Source organism: Pteropus vampyrus, unplaced genomic scaffold, assembly GCF_000151845.1.
Source record: "Pteropus vampyrus isolate Shadow unplaced genomic scaffold, Pvam_2.0 Scaffold1, whole genome shotgun sequence".
NCBI classification, from domain to species: domain Eukaryota; kingdom Metazoa; phylum Chordata; class Mammalia; order Chiroptera; family Pteropodidae; genus Pteropus; species Pteropus vampyrus.
The window spans coordinates 32,529,458-32,546,161 of record NW_011888782.1 but is presented as its reverse complement, the minus strand read 5'-3'; the positions used below and the strand labels follow the sequence as shown (position 1 = coordinate 32,546,161).

The following is a 16,704-nucleotide window of genomic DNA, read 5'->3' as shown; positions in this document are numbered from 1 at the left end:
ACTTATTAGTCTCAGAAGTTTCTGTTGATTCTTTCAGATGTTCTACATAGGTGATCATGTCATCGTTGAACAAAGACAGATTTCATTCCCAATCTGTATACTTTTTATTTCCTTTTCTTGCCTTATTGCATTTGGAAGAGCTTTCATTATGAAGCTTTCAGTATGTTGAAAAGGAGTCATGAATAGGGGCATCTTTGCCTTGTACCTAATCTTAATGTAAAAGTTCTGAGTCTCTATTAAAATATGATGCTAGCTGTATTTTTGTTAACATTATTTATCATATGGTGAAAGGTCTTTCTATTCTTAGTTTGCTGAGAATTTTTATCATGAATTGGTGTTGGATTTTCTCAGGTGCTTTTTCTGCATCTATTGACATGATCATAGGACTTTTCTTTTTTAGTCTGTAATGTGATGGATTACATTAATTGATTTTCAAATGTTGAACCTATTTGCACACCTGGGACAAATCTCATTTCATTGTGGTGTGTAATTATTTTATACTTTTTAAAAAATTCAATTTGCTAATATTTTATTTAGGATATGTGCATCTATATTCGTAAGAGATATTGGTCTATAGTTTTCTTTTAATATCTTAAGCATTTTCTTTTTTATTTTGTTCAAAGTTTCCATATCTCTGCTTATTCATGTGTTCTTGTGTGTGTGTCAAATTTCCATCAGAGTTTTTAATATATTAAATATAGTTATTTTTAATTCCCTGTCTGATAATTTAAAAATCTACTATATTTGAATCTGGCTTAGATGCTTTGTCTCCTCAGACTATTTTTATTCTTGGCTTTTAGTTTTATATTTTTTGTTGAAATGCAGACATGGTACCTTAGGTAATAGAAACTAAGGTAAACAGAGCTTTAGCATAGGTTTTATGTTAATCTGTCTAGGAGTTGGGTTGTATTTACTGTTTGTTGTAGGTCTAGGTGTTAAGAGCTTCAAATTCCTGTAGTTTTTGTTTTCTCCCCCCTTGTTATTTTTTAATTTCCCTAAGAACTTCTTATTAGAGTTTGAGCCTTGCAATAATTTCAGCTGTAATCCACAGAGATTATTTGGAGCCCTACTGGTATGGTATGGTAGTAATTTAAAATCTATGGTTAAATCTCACTCTTTTAATGGGCCTGTGTATTTTCATTTTTCTCAAATTTAGATCAGATAGGAAAGCTAAAGGGAACTGGAATTGAGTCATTGTTCTTCCATTTACATGAAAAAAGGCTCTGGTAAAATATTTTCCTCTGGAGAGTAGGTCTTTTTTATGAAAGACTTACCTTTGCCAAAGACATGAGGTGATTTTTCTTGGCTCTTCAGCATGAGAACTTGGTAGGGTTCCTGATAGTAAGTAAAACCTACAGAATTTGGTGCCTCCTTAAGACTGGAGCCCTGAGGAGTTTGTCACCTTCAAGCTAGTTTATGCTCAGCCTCTTGAAATTCGTCAAAATTACGTTACTGATTTCATGAATTTTAATTTGTTTTAATTTTTGCACTTAATAAATATTTGTTGATTAGGTGATATAAGCTAGAAACACTTTTAGAAACTGCATAGCAGTGGTGAAAAAGATAGGAGAGTTTTTTTGTTTTGTTTTTTGTTTTTCCTTCTGGGAAAGAGAAGCAAATAAAAAGATGACTATAAGACAGAGAGATAAGTGCTATGATGGAGGTAAGTCCAAGGTAGTATGAAAGTACATTTCTCTTAATTCACGCTGGGTTTGATTTTCAGATTTTCTTCATAGGATAAAGCACAAAAATAATGAGACAGCTGTATTGGGAGAAAATGTGACAATTTTCTACAATTTAACAACTCTAGCTGATGTTCTGCAGGTTACCTGGCAGAAAATCCACGATTCTTTGCCACAAAATATCGGCACATATAACAGTAAATATGGAGAAAAGATTCTTCTACCATACATAAATCAGCTGCACTGTAAGGTCATCGAACCCAATTCCTCATTCATAACTATCAGTGGAGTGACATTTGACAATGAAGCCTGCTATAAATGTCTATTTGATGTGTTCCCACATGGCAGTCATGAAGGGCAAGTCTGTCTTAAAGTTATAAGTATATAAATGTTTTATGTAGAGTCAAGACCATGGGGTTGTGGTCTTTGAAGGTTATGGTCCAGAGAAAGAATGTTAGAGAAGAAATGACTATAATAGAGGTCATCCAGGCCAAATCCTTTATTATACAGATTTAAAAAAATAACTGGAAGCCACTAATGGTTACATAACTTGCCCATTTTCATGTAGTGTAAAATCGTATATAGTGTTTAGTTCTTATGCTTTGTCATCTAACTCTTTTGCGCTATACTGCACTGACTTTAATCCAGTGGGTAAAATCTATGAACCACATAAGGATTTTCATTGGGAAAAGCAAGGAAAAGGAAAAGAGACAGTAAAGACGGAGAAAAAGGAAATAAGGAGACTCTAAGAAAATAATAATTTCCCAATCTTCAAATTAACAAAATATTGAAGGGATAGTGATAGTGTCACAGTGTTCCTTCATTATGCTGCTATAAATTTAAAGTATTGAGGGTTATATAATGTAATCTTAAGGTTGAATGAAAGTGGAGATACCTATTGTTCCTCTCAAATCAGAGGGTAGTGTGTATAAGAAATGGAATCATGAGGTTTTGTCAAATGTGAGGAGAGGTATCTGAGAGAGACATTTTTCAACATTTTGGTTTCATATAAAAATTTTGGGAAATTCACCATTGAAATCTGGTATGACATTTTTATATTTAATTTTGTTTCATTTTTGCCTCAGCTATATCTGAATTAAAAACTGAACTCCAGTCTAATCTTGGCTCTGAAGACTTCCTTGGATTTACTTAGTCATGGGAAAACCTGCTCCTCAAATATCTCTTTTCCCATCACAAGTCTTGATTAATCCAGGAGGAATACCTTGCTCAGAGCCCAAATGGCACAGCGACTATCACTAAAATGTATAACATCTCCTTGGAGACTGTGAGATCCCTAAGACTTCAATACCTGATTGTGCACATGAATCATCCTCTAAGGAACAAAGAGAAGATTGTTCCTCTGCCAGTCAAACAAGAATGTAAGTAGAAGTAATAATTAACAAGGAAAAATAATTCTCTTTAAAATTCACTATCAGAAGTGTTTGTGTAGTCATCTAGTTTTAAAACTGTAAATCAATTTAGTACACATGCGTGGTTAAATGAATTAAATAAGGAAGATGTTCTCTAACCCAACCCTGCTTCCAGGGGTAACTGTTCTTATATTGCATATTTTTAATTGTTGTCCCCTACATGCTTTCCACTGAATTTCTGCCATAGTCAATGAAGATTAGACTCATTTACACCTCCTTCAACTTTTCCTCTTCTCAATATAATTTTTCCTCTCAGTATAATTCTTTTGATGCTTTGATGCTTACCTCTGCAACTTTCAGCAGCACAATTAAACCTCTTTTTTTGTTTTGTCCACATAGAAAGTCTCTCTTAGCTGCCTACTTCTCTTTGCCCACCTTCTTCCCAAGCTCTGCCAACTGTGTCTTCTGTTTCAAAGCCATAATTAAACAGGATATGATTTTCCTAAGGAATTTAAATAATATAATTTCCTATAAAACTTAATTTTTTCATGTTCCACCTAATATTCTTTAAAACTAGAGCATTTAGTCTCTATATATTTAGTGTAAATACTGATATATTTGGGTTTTAAAATTTCACCTTACTGTTTATATTATCTGATCTGTTCTGACCCTTTCTCTTCCTGAATTCTTTTAGATTATTTATTGTTATTTTATCCCCACCCATTAATTTGTTAACTATACATTTCTCTACCCTTATTTAAGTGATTGACTTGAAGATTATAACATACATCCTTGACTTATTAAAATTTATATTCATTTAGTACTTCTACTACTTCCCAGATAATGCAATGAGCATATATCAACTCTCACCCTTTGGCAATAGTTTTTGTGCATTTTAATTGTTTATATATTTAAATGTCAAAATATATTGTTGTTTTTCCTTTTATTTATAGAAATATTCCTTTAGGTTTACTTTTCTGTTATTTTTTCATCTTTATCCATGTTCAAATTTTTATTTCTCTCCTGCCCAAAGAGTTTTTTTTTTTTCTCTCATGCAGGTGTACGAATAATCAATTCTTTTAATCTTTTGGTCATGCTTGCATTTTTGTAGAACATTTTTATGGAATTTCTAATTCCAGTTTGGTAGTTTATTTTTTCTGTATCGCTTTGACAATGGTATTCTATTGACTTTTGACTTTCATTAATTCTGTTGAAAAAATATCTGTCAGTTTTATTGATGGTCTTTTAAAAGAAATGTACCACTCCTCTCCCCTCTGCTACTTTTAAGATTTTCTTCTCGTATTTGTTTTACAGTTTTGTTATTATGTGCCTTGATGTTGCATTTTTTGTATTTCTCTTGTTTGTGTTTTTCACAAGATTTTTGAATCTGTAGATTAATATCCTTTATCAGTTTTGGAAAAATTTTGGCTATCATCCCTTCAAATATTGCTTCTGCCACATTCCCTCTCATTTTTTTCTGGGACTCTAATTACAAGTACATTAGATATGTAAAATAATTAAATTTTATCTATTTTAAATTCTGTAAGGTAGAATTCTAATATCTGAGTCTTTTCTGGGTCTCTTTCTATTATATATATATATATATTTTTTATCATAGTTTCCAGCCAGTGTTGAGTTTTTATGTATTATTAATTTTTGACCTAGTTTCCAGCCAGTGTTGAGTTTTTATGTATTATTAATTTTTGACCTAGTGTTATATCTGGTATATAAAATATTGCAAAGATGATTGAGGCTCTGAATTTTTTTGTCATAGCTTTATTGATATATAATTTATGTACTGTACAATTCATGCATTTAAGATGTATAATTTGATCATTTTAGTATATTCGCAAAGTTCATGCAGCCATCAGCAAATCAACGGTAGAACATTTTTATTACTCCAAAAAGAAAGTCCGTACCCTTCAGCCATACCCTCTAAACCCCTATATTTTTAGCTTTAGGAAACCACAAGTATGCTTTTTGTCTCTATAGATTTACCTATTCTGCACATTTTACAAATGGAGTCATATAATATGTGGTCTTTTGTGGTAGATGATTTTATCTTCCTCCTGATAAACTTTTGCTTTGTGTGGTTTATTTTGCCTTAATTCAATTATAGACTGAGATAATTTGAAATAGATGTTAGTCCTTGAAAAGTAAGTCTATTTCTTGTTCACTCTTACTTCCTAGAGTTAAACTATTTGGAGTTCCAGTTTTAAGCCTGGGATGGATACCAGCACCCTTTGTTTCTGGCAAGCTCTTACCACAAGTTTTTTATTATTCAAGCCATATTTGGCTGCTGAAATTTCTGTTCAGCTTCTCAGCATCTCAACTCTGACTTTCACTTTAATAATTAACACACTTGTTAGGGGAAAAAAATGTATCCAAATATTAGACTTGTTTTTCTTGGCTTCCCATTTTCACTGGACCTTGGCTCTACAAATTCTTAATGATTTGGTAGCTCTTTAATGTCTTATAAAATATTTTAACAATAATTTGTTCAAGTTTTCTTCATGTTCTCAGAAGGAGGATTGGTCCCAAACCACCTATATTATTGCTGGAATTGAAGCCTTCACTTAATATCCAATTTTATACTGGCTGTCACCTTTTCATCTTTTACCATTGTATTTCCATAGCTTCTTTGTCAGCAGGGCTCTTGTCACCATATTCTGAAATTAATGTGCTTTGACTCTGTTGTTCAGAGTGCAAGAAAACACAGTTTCCCACTCATCACATAGTTTTAGATATTTTCTATGGCAATAGAAAAGGGATCCTGTTTATCTTTCAGCTATGGTTTCAATCTCTTCTTCCAGAAGATATCTTCCTCCTTAAGAAAGACAGAAATTTTACTCTCATTCTAGCATTTCCCCCCAATCTCTGGATCTCTTTATGTTTGGGTGAATACTGCAGAATAAGTTTTGCAGTATTAGCGGTGGGTGAATCCTGCTTACCTATTAATCCATGATAATACCACACCATCATATCACAGATAATGATATAAGTTGTCCAATGGTACCTATTAATTTTCTGGTGTTAATAGTACCCATTTATTTTCACAGGAAATAAAGTAATTTTCCCCTCAAGCTTATCTTTCTCTTTTGTCTAATTTTTATTAATCTCAAGTGTTTGTTGCATTAGTTTGTCTCTTTTGAGGGCTAACCAACAACCATAGCAGTCACTGTATGTGGCACTGTTACCATTTGTTTAATTCAGCAGATAATCATTGAAGTCAACCATTAAGAGTTCTTTCAATAGCTGTTCATGTAATAATATTAAGACATGTGATATTGATAACATTCATTCATTTTTTTAAATAAAATAAATAATTTTATAAGGTTAAACTTAATATAAGTATATTAGGTTAAACCTAATATAAATAAGGGAATATAATTTGAACATTATCAAGAGCAGACTAACAAAGCCTCTGAAACTTTAATTCAAAAGAAGATTATCTCTTGTTTAACTTCGTAAAAAGTATTTGGGACATAAATCCCTGATTCTGAGGAAATCTTGTATAGAGCTTTTTTCCCCTCTGGTTTGTTGTTATTGACTTCAGGGCTGTGTTCACATTTCAGTGCCAGATTTTTCCCAGGAAGCCTCCTTCACCCAATTTGAATAAGCTATGTAGTATCTCATTTAAAAAAATCAATCTAGAATTAGAAACTGAGATACAGTGATGGTTGAACAGTTAAATATAAATGGTACAAAGTTCCTCAACTGAAAAACATACATACCTATAATAAAGTTTAATTTATAAATTAGGCACAGCAAGAGATTAACAACAACTAATAATAAAATAGATCATTATAACAATGTTCTGTAATAAAAGTTATGTGAATATGGTCTCTCTCAAAATATATAAGCACTTATCATGCACTATGGCTGTAACTGTTGCAGTTTGAGGTGCGACAGCAAAACTAGCACAGACTTCCTTTTTCACAATTCATAGATAGAAGATTGATTCTTACTATAGCTCTTAGAAACTTCAGCATATGATGATTTTTTCCTTTTCTTATTAAGTTGAGAATTTACCTTTTCATTTGAAGGAAGCACCTTATGGCTTTTCTTTGGCATATTTGAATTGCCATCATCACTCTCTTGCACTTTGAGGCCATTATTAAGTAAAATTAAGAGTTACTTGAACACAAGCTCTGAGATACTATGACGGTTGATCTTATAATCTAGGTGGCTACTAAGTAACTAATGGACAAGGAGCGAATGAGTGTTGGAAAAGCTGGACAACGGGATAATTCACAGCTCTGGTGAGGATGGAGAGGGATGGAGCGAAAAAAAGTCAGATGGCATGAGATTTCATCTTGCTACTCAGAATGATGCACAATTTAACACTTATAAATTATTTATGTCTGGAAATTTCCATGTAATATTTTCAGACTGCATTTGATCTCTGATAACAGGCCACAAAAAGCAAAATCGCAGATAAGGGGGAACTACAGTAACACATTTTAGGAACACTGTGGTCAAAATATCTACAGTAAACGTATTGATTCTTAAAATTTTACAATTTGCTTTTTTAAGAGTGCGGGCTCTGGAGTCAGGCAGAACTGAATTTGCTTCCTAGTTTTGCCACCTAATCACTTGTATCTTTGGGCAAAATTCCCATTTGTATGTGATAATTGCACTCAGTTGATGTAAATAATCCTTGTAAAATGCTTATTACATTGCTTAGAACATTAATCTTAAATGCTAATAATTATTATTATAAATTTATTTTCAGAGATTATTACACACTCTTTGGAAATTCCACTTTAGTAATTGGGTAATATTTTATCAAGTGCCTACATTATATTTTGAGTAAACATTTTCAGGTGGTTATATCTAGGTGAATATTTAGGTGGTTATATCTTTTTTTATTCTTAAGAGTGGTAGGATAATATGAAATATCTCCCTTCGATTTGAATATGCATTAGTATGTTCATTTGTAAAATAGAATTTGGCAAATAATCTTAAAATATCCATTTCAATGTCAACAAAGCAGTTGTGTATCAAAAGAGCATTGCGGTTTAAAGGTACCATAATGGCAGTATGGTATATAGAAAAGAAGCATAGTTATAAAGAATATGTTTCTGGTTTGTGTTTTTCAGGTACTTCTGGTTTTTCTTATATTTGGCTGTCTATAGTTGTTACACTCATAATTTTCTATGTACTTGCTTTATCATTCATATTGTTCAGAGAAAGAAAAAATAAGTCGTGTTTCTACCCATCTATAATAGAGAAGGTGGGTAATATATGGTTAGTTTCAAATATGAAAAACAAAACAAAACAAAACCTGTTCCAAAAGCTCTGTCAAAATTTTTCATGGAAAGAAACATCATGAAAACTCTTTTCCGTATGCTTGGTAATTCTTGCAGTCAAAGATTTATCTTTGTTCAACTGATACCCTAATTGAGATCATTAGAAAGGTCAGCTGTTAGTAATTCATGCTTATGGTAAATTGAGTTTAAGATTCTTTCTTGAGGATAGCTTTTTTTTAATTCCCCCCCACCCTACTTCCACCCTTGACCTATGGAGGTTGCTGTCTCCCCTGAAGCACTGGATCTCTGAAGGCAGGGCATCTCTTCCCATGCACCTGAGGCCTGGGGTCTGGCATACCCGGGGCCTGGCGCACCCGGGGATAGGGGTGGTTCCTGGGCTGGGGCTCTGCTGGGGCTCGAACCCAAAACCTTCTGTGTGTAAAGTATACGTACTAACCACTACTCTATGGAACCACTCCGAGGACAGATTTTGACAGGGGATAGCTTGTGAACTTCAGACAATCAGTGGATGGAAAATCCACTAAGTGGTGGAAAAAGCTGAGATTGGAAGCTTGAAATTAATCTACCTGACAAAGCCACAGTAAGATGAAAGTGGTGTTACTCTACAGGACTAATATGAGAAATATAGACTCATTTATTCAACAAATACTTCTGGAGTGCTGATGCATTGCTATGCATTATTCTCAGTAGGGGAGACAGAGACAGACAACAAAAAATATTGAGTAGCAATAAGTACTATTTAGAATATAGAACAGAATGATATAATTGAAAAAGCCTATGGGGCTAGTTTATGTTGTGTGGTCTCTCTGAAGAGGTGACATTTAAACTGAGAACTGAGTGAAAAAAAAGTTGTGAGTGAAGTTCTTGATGAAGACTGTTCTAGACAAAACAAAAACAAAAAACTGTTCATGTAAACCCCAAGGAGGGAATGAGTTTGGTGTGTCCCAAGGTGGGGAAAAAATATCAGGGTAGCTAAAACAATGATTTAGAAATAGAGATGGGAGCCAGAAAAGGTAAGGCCTGGAAAGGGATTTGGGTGTTTTACTATTTGCAATATCAGTCCACTGAAGTATTTAAAACAAGAGAGTACAAGGATTTCATTTATACTTTAGAAAGATCTCTCTTGCTGGAGTGTGGATAGAGCTTCTTGCAAGTCAAGAATGAAAGAAAGGAGATTTTTAAAGAGATGATTGCTATAATGAAGATAAGATGGGGATCAATAATGGTCTGGACTAGGATGGTAGCAGTGGGAAATGAAGGATTAAGAATATATTTAGTATGACAAGGTGTGCTGATGAATAAGATGTAGAAAAAGAATGAAAGAGAAAAATTATCATGATGATTCTAAACTTTTTGGTATAGATGAAGGAACCTTTTACAAATATGGGAAAAATTAGAGGAAGAACAAACTATGGATGGTTCTATTTTGAATATGTCAATTTTCAAATGCCTATTTGAATCCAAGGGACTATGTCAATTATCTATATATATGAATTTGAAATACAGAGCATATAAGGACAAGAGATATAAATTTGTGAGTATAGTGGGTATGTTCTCCAAAAGATAACATGAAGTATGACTTTCACTATTATAGAGTAGAAATAACTTGCAAATTCTGTATTGGTGTACTTTTATCCCAAACTAAGCATTGAAAAGATATTTTGATCAATCTCTCAAGAGAATTTGAATCTGAATCTCCCAATTTTTATTCATAGCATACTCTTATAATGGCAGTGCTTTGTAATGTCCTGTGTAGGTCGTAAGAAGTGTTTGGGTTAGATTCAACTATGGATACATCAATATTATTATATCCTTAGGTCAGAGAATGTACTTGAAACCATACTCCAGCTGAGATGGCCTGAAACAGAGACTTATGAGCCACTTTCCTTCTGCACACAGGTAATTTGCAGGTGTGTTGATTTTTGCTGTCATTGTGTATACTTTAAATGTACGACTTAATGTCCCATATTAAATCATCTATTTGGCAGCAGCAAGTATCATTTTTTAAATAAATGGAAACAAAGATTTGTTTATATAATCCAGTTTCATGAACTGGCGGTTTCAGATGAGGTTATACTAATGTGTTTGAACACTTCTATTCATCCTCTGATTCAAGGCCACTCCCACCATCACCAAATGAATGGCTGCTTTGTAGTTTTTTTTTCCTGATTATTAATAAGTATGAGCATGTCTTCATATATTTGTTAATTATTTAGGTTTCCCCTTCTGTGAAGTTCTTATCTGTATCTTCATGTGATTTCCAGTTGGTTGCCTATATTCACAGAAATTCTTTGTATTCTAGATTCTTTACAGACTAGATCTTGATTATTTCTCCTTACATGGCATCATTCTTAAATTTCTCAGTTATATCATTGAAAGAGCAGAAGTCTTTAATGACTTAATATTGTTAAATCCATCTATTTTCACCTAACAGTGTGAGTATGAGGTCTTACTTAAGAAGTCCTCATTCACCTCTTTTCATAATAATATAATCTTATTTATTATCTTCATTATTTTCTATTTTATATTTAGGTCTTCACACTTTGGTACATAATGTAGGGTATATAGTGTTAATTGTCGTTGTGTATTGAGCTAGATTTTCTAACATCTACTGCTATAAAACCTGTTCTTTCCCTTCTGATGAGCTTTACTTCCAGCTCTCCCAGATAAAACTTTCTGCTGATAGGGTAGATAGATAGGGAAATACGAGCCAGAGGCTACAAGACCCGTTTAGTAGAAAAATGTACATAACAGTACATTACAGTTAAAAGTTTACCTAAAACTAGACAGAAAAAGAAGATATCTGGCTGCTTCTGGTGTCTCCCTCATTCCCCCGTGGTCAGTTAACTACAGAGGACAACTATATGACCTTACTCTAAGGGAGCTCAGCTAGTATGGGCAAAATTAGTTAACTGAGCATATGGCTATACTCAGAATTGCCACAGCGCAGGCATCTAGGGCATGCACTACGCATACCTCGGCCAGGGTGAAATGTTCAGAGGGAGGAGCTGGAAATTTGGGATGGAAGAGACAGAAGGAGAACAAAGAAACTTTATTACTAATATAAACCCCTGGCCCTCAACTCCTCAGAGCACTCGATCTTCTATCAAAGTGCCCACTTAGACTTCTCCCAAGCGTACTTTTCTTTGCTTAATAAAATTGCTTCTTCTTGCTACCTTTTCTCTACTGTGTCTTCTTTAAGCAAAAGACCTCCACGCAAATCTCTCTTGGGGATCCAATGACCGAGCTGCGAACTCACACAGTGCAGACAACTAAGCACTGTTGTAATAGTGTCATTGTTTAACTTCTTACCTCTTCAAAATTATATATGGATTTTATTACTATGGTCTTCTGTTATATGTTAAAATATCTTAAGGAGAGATTCCCGTTTTGTTAATGTGTCTGTTCAGGGATACACACACACATATCATAAAATAAGTTTAAGTTCTTAAAAAATATACAGCTGGAATTTTGATTAGTCTTACATTGAATTTATATCTTAATTTAATTTAGGGAGTATTGCTATCTTTACAGTATAATTTGATTCACTTAAATATATGTCCTCCATTTATTTAAATCTTTCTGAATGTCTTTTAGGAAAGTTAAAAATTTTTCTATCTGTAGGTTTAGTGTGATTTTTTGCTATGTTAATTCCTTGGTATTTTTAATTTGTCCACTATAATAATGTAGGGTATCTTTTTTTTTTTAAATAAAAATTTCTAGCTGGTTATTAGTGGTTTAAGAACAGTTCTGGGTTTTGTAAATTAATCTGTATTTGGAAACTTTGCTAAACTCTTTATTAATTCAAAGTTTTTCTGTTAATCTAATGCTTTTCTATGTAGATGATCATATCTCTTGCATGTAATGACATTTTTTGCTTCTTTCCAATCCTTATATCCTTTTTTAAAATGTAAAATAACAATGGTTATCTTTGTCTTGTTTCCGAATTTAAAGATTGTGTCTAAAATTTCTCTAAGTTTGATATGTGTTGCAGTGTTTGGCCATTAAGCATATTATCAAGTTTAGAAAATGTTTTATTATTTCTATTTTCTGTGGTTTTATCATATATAGCATGTTGAACTTAAGTTTTTTGTGTGTATTTGTTAAAACAGTCATATGAATTTTCCATAGGAGAATTTTCTACTAATACATTTAATTAGATGGACAGATTTTCTAATGTTTAACTATTCTGAAAAGTTTATTTATAAGTAAAACAGAACTATAATTTTATTTTTTGAATTATTTTTCACTGGTTTTGAAAAAAACATTTAAAATTAACACCAGCCTCAAAGAAAGTTTCTTCATTTAATATTTCTCCTTTTTGGAACATGTATAATATAGAGATTTCTATTCCTTAAAACCATCTGGATCTATCATTTTATTGGCAGGGGAATTCTTTCATTTAAATTTAGTTGCTTTCAGAGTTATTGGCTTATTCAATTTTAAAATATTTATGCTGATTTTTATCATTTTATTTTTAATTTTTACAAATTTTATTTCATTGTAGTAAGAACATTTAACATGAGAGCTACCTAATCATAAAGTTTTAAGCATGCAATATAGTATTGATGATTATAGATTCAGTGTTGTACAGCAGCTCTCTAGAACTTATGCATGTTGCTTAACTTATGCCTGTTGATTAGTAACTCTCTATTTCTTCCTCTCCCCAGCCCCTGGCAAGCACCATTTTACTCTTTAGTTCTATGAATTTGATTATTTTAAATACCTCACATAAGTAGAATCATGCATCATTTGTCATTCTGTGACTGGCTTATTTCAGTTAGCGTAATGCCCTTGAGGTTCATCTATGTTGTCACATATTTCACGATTTCCTTCTTTTTTAAGGCTGAATAGTATTCCAGAGTATGTCCATACCACATTTTCTTTATCCATTTATCTGTAGATGGATGCTTAGATTATTTCCACACCTTGGCTATTGTGCATAGTGCTGTAATAAACATGGAAATATTACTATCGATTCGAGATCCTGATTTCAATTCTTTTGGATAAATATCCAAAAATGAGATTGGATAATATATACTTCTAATTTTAATTTTTTGAGAAACCTCCATACTGTTTTCCATAGTTGCTGTGCCATTTGGAGTTCCCACCAATAACGAGAAACAATTCCAATTCCTCCACATCCTCACCATTTCTTGTCTTTCAATTTTTTCTTAATAGACATCCTGACAGGTGTCAGTTGATATCTCATTGTAATATTGATTTGCACTCCCTTGTTGATTAGTAACATTGAGTATTTCTTCATATACCTGTTGACTATTTGTATCTTCTTTGAAAAAAATACCTGTTCAAATCTTTAGACTACTTTTTAGTTGGGTTATTAACATTTTTTGGTATTGAATTGCAGGAAGTCTTTATATATTTTAGAGATTAACCTCTTATCAGAGATAAGGTTTGCAAATATACTTTTTCCAAAAGTCATGTTATCTTTTATTATTAGCACTGATTAATTTTAAAGCATACCCGAAACATACCCTAAAAAATGTAAATGAATTTTAGAAACTCATTAGGTCAGATGATATGACTATACTTGGAAGAAATAAAGTGCAGAGGCTCAAGACAGTCCCATCTACTTTGGTACTGAGGCAAAAGCAAGATTCAGATGGAGAACTAACCCTAAGAATGACCAATGTCATTGCTTACCTGGAACTACATGCCAATGTATCTGAGTAATTGTTTCCCATTTCATATCTGGAACAAAGTAAATAGATTACAGTCTTAATGTAAAAATGGGACACTAACAGTTGCATGCATAATGAGCTTTATTACTCTTAAGGACTCTTGAAAATATTTTCTCCCATTCTGCAAGTTGCCCTTCCACTCTGTTGTTCCTTTGTTGTGCAGAAGGTTTTTAGGTTGGTATAGTTTAACTTGTCTGTTTGCTTTTGTTGCCTGTGCTTTGGTGTCACATCCATGAAATCATTGCCAAGGCCACTGTCATAAAGCTCTTCCTCTATGTGTTCTTCTAGGAATTTTAGAGTTCAGGTTATATATTTAAGTCTTTAAAACATTTAGAGTTGATTTTTCCATATGGTGTAAAATACAAGTTAAATTTTATACATTTGCTTGTGGATATCCTGTTTTCTCAATATCATTTGTTGAAGAGACGATGCTTTCCCAACTGTGTGTTCTTGGCACTCTTGTCAAAGATGAATTGATCATATATGTATGAGTTTATTTCTGAGCTCTCTGTTTTAGTCTATTGGTCCATATGTCTGTCTTTATGCTAGTTCCATACTGTTTTGATTACTGTAGCATTTTACTGTATTTTGAAATCAGGTAGTAAGGTGCATGCCACTTCATTCTTCACTCTTCTTTCTGGATTTGACTATGAATGGTCTTTATGTTTTATAAAAATTGTAAAAATTTTTTTTGTATTCTGTAAAAAAAAAAATGCTATGGGGAGAATAATAGGCATTGCATAAAAACACCTAGCTTTACTCTTTAAGGAGCTAGAAAAAGAAGAAAAAAACTGAGCTCGAAGTGAGCACAAAGGAAGTAACAAAGATTAGAGCCAAAATAAACTAGAAAGTAGAAAAATAATACAAAAAACCTCACAAAACTTAGAGTTGCTTTCTTTTGAGAAGATAAAACAAAATTGACAAACCATTAGCTAGACTAAGAAAAAAAAGAGAAGACTCAAATAAATGAAATCAGAAATGAAAGAATAGACATTACAACTGATGCCACAGAAATAAAAATAATTATGAGACTACTATGAAAAAATTATATGTCAACAAACTTGATAACCTAGAAAAAATTGATAAATTCCTAGAAACATTCAACTTATCAAGACTAAATTGTGAAAATGTAGAAAGTCTGAACAGATCTACAACGGACCTACAACTAGTATGGAGATTGAAATAGTAATCAAAAACCTTCCAAAAGAAAAGGCCAACACTAGATGGCTTCACTAATGAATTCTATCAGACATTTAAATAAGAATTAATGCCAATGCTTCTCAAATTATTTCAAAAAAATGAAAGAGAGAGAACACTTCCAAATTCATTTTATGAAGCCAACATTACCCTGATACCAAAACCAGATAAAGAGACCATAAAGAAAGAAAACTACTGGCCAATATCCCTAAATCAATATAGATGCAAAAATCTTCAACAAAATATTAGCAAACCAAATCCAACAGCATATTAAAAGGGTCATATACCATGACCAAGTGTGATTTATCCCTGGGATGCATGGATGGTTCACATCTGAAAATTAATATAATACACCACATTAACAGAATAAAGCATAAAAATCACAGGATCATCTCAATACATGTAGAAAAAAAACATTTGGAAAAATTCAACACACTTTAATGATACAAAATTCTTAAAAAAAAAAAACTAGAAATAGAAGAAAAATATATCATAATTAAGGTAATATATGGAAAACCCATAGCTAACATCACACACAAAAGTGAAAACTGAAAACTTTACTTCTAGGATCAGGAACAAGGCATGGATGCCTGATCTTTTGTTCAACATAGTATTGGCAGTGTTAGCCAGAGCAGTTAGACAAGAGAAAGAAATAAACATAGAAATTAATAAAGAAGGAGTAAAATTGTTCCTGTTTTCAGATGACATTATTTTATATATAGAAAACCTTGAAGATGTCACAAAGAAAAACTGTTAGAAAAAATAAATTCAACAAAGTTGCAGGATACAAAGTCAACATAGAAAAATTAGTTGTATTTTTATCTGCTAACAATGAACTATCTGAAAATGAAGTTAAGAAAAGCAATTCCATTTACAATAGCACCAAAAGGAATAAAATATTTAGAAATAAACCAAACTAAGAAGGTGAATAATTTGTTACTGAAAAATTATAAAGCATTAATAAAAGAAATTAGAAAAGACACAATAGAATGCTTCTGGTCAAGATGGTTGAGTAGATAAATGCTGTGCTTACCTCCCCTCATGACCACATCAAAATTACAACAAACTATGGAAGAGACATCATTAGGTGTCACCTCAAGTCTAGCTGAACAGAAGTCCTACAACTGGAAATATAAAGAAGAGGCCACTTTGATATTGGTAAAAGGGGCAAAGACATGGAATGAGCTGATCTCACACCCGTGTGTGGCAGTTGAGCATCAGGAGGGATATTTCAGCTGCAGAGGTTCCCCAGGAGGAGCAAGGGGTCCTAGCCTCATACTGGGCTCCCCAGCCCAAGGTTCCAGTGGCTGGAAAAAAAGTCCCTACAACTTCTGGCTGTGAAAACCAGTTGGAGATCATGGTTGAGTGAGACTGAGGGTGGCTGGAGTCACAGACATTCTTGTTAAAGGGCCCACACAGGGACTTACCAGCAGACTCACTCACTCTGAGCTCTAGTGCAGGGGCATCAACTTGAAAAGTA

At 32.8% G+C, this 16,704-nt stretch overlaps 1 protein-coding gene across 1 annotated transcript in view; it reads left to right on the top strand.

Moving 5' to 3' along the window:
• LOC111736153 (OX-2 membrane glycoprotein-like) overlaps positions 1–10,403 on the top strand; it is a 28,542-nt gene extending 18,139 nt beyond the window's left edge. Inside the window, 6 exon segments of the mRNA XM_023527666.1 lie at positions 1,737–2,062; positions 2,768–2,830; positions 2,833–2,893; positions 2,895–3,061; positions 8,155–8,288; positions 10,143–10,403. Of these exon segments, the coding sequence (XP_023383434.1) occupies positions 1,737–2,062; positions 2,768–2,830; positions 2,833–2,893; positions 2,895–3,061; positions 8,155–8,288; positions 10,143–10,160 (769 nt within the window). The 3' untranslated portion in view covers positions 10,161–10,403.
• Positions 10,404–16,704: the final 6,301 nt, after the last annotated feature.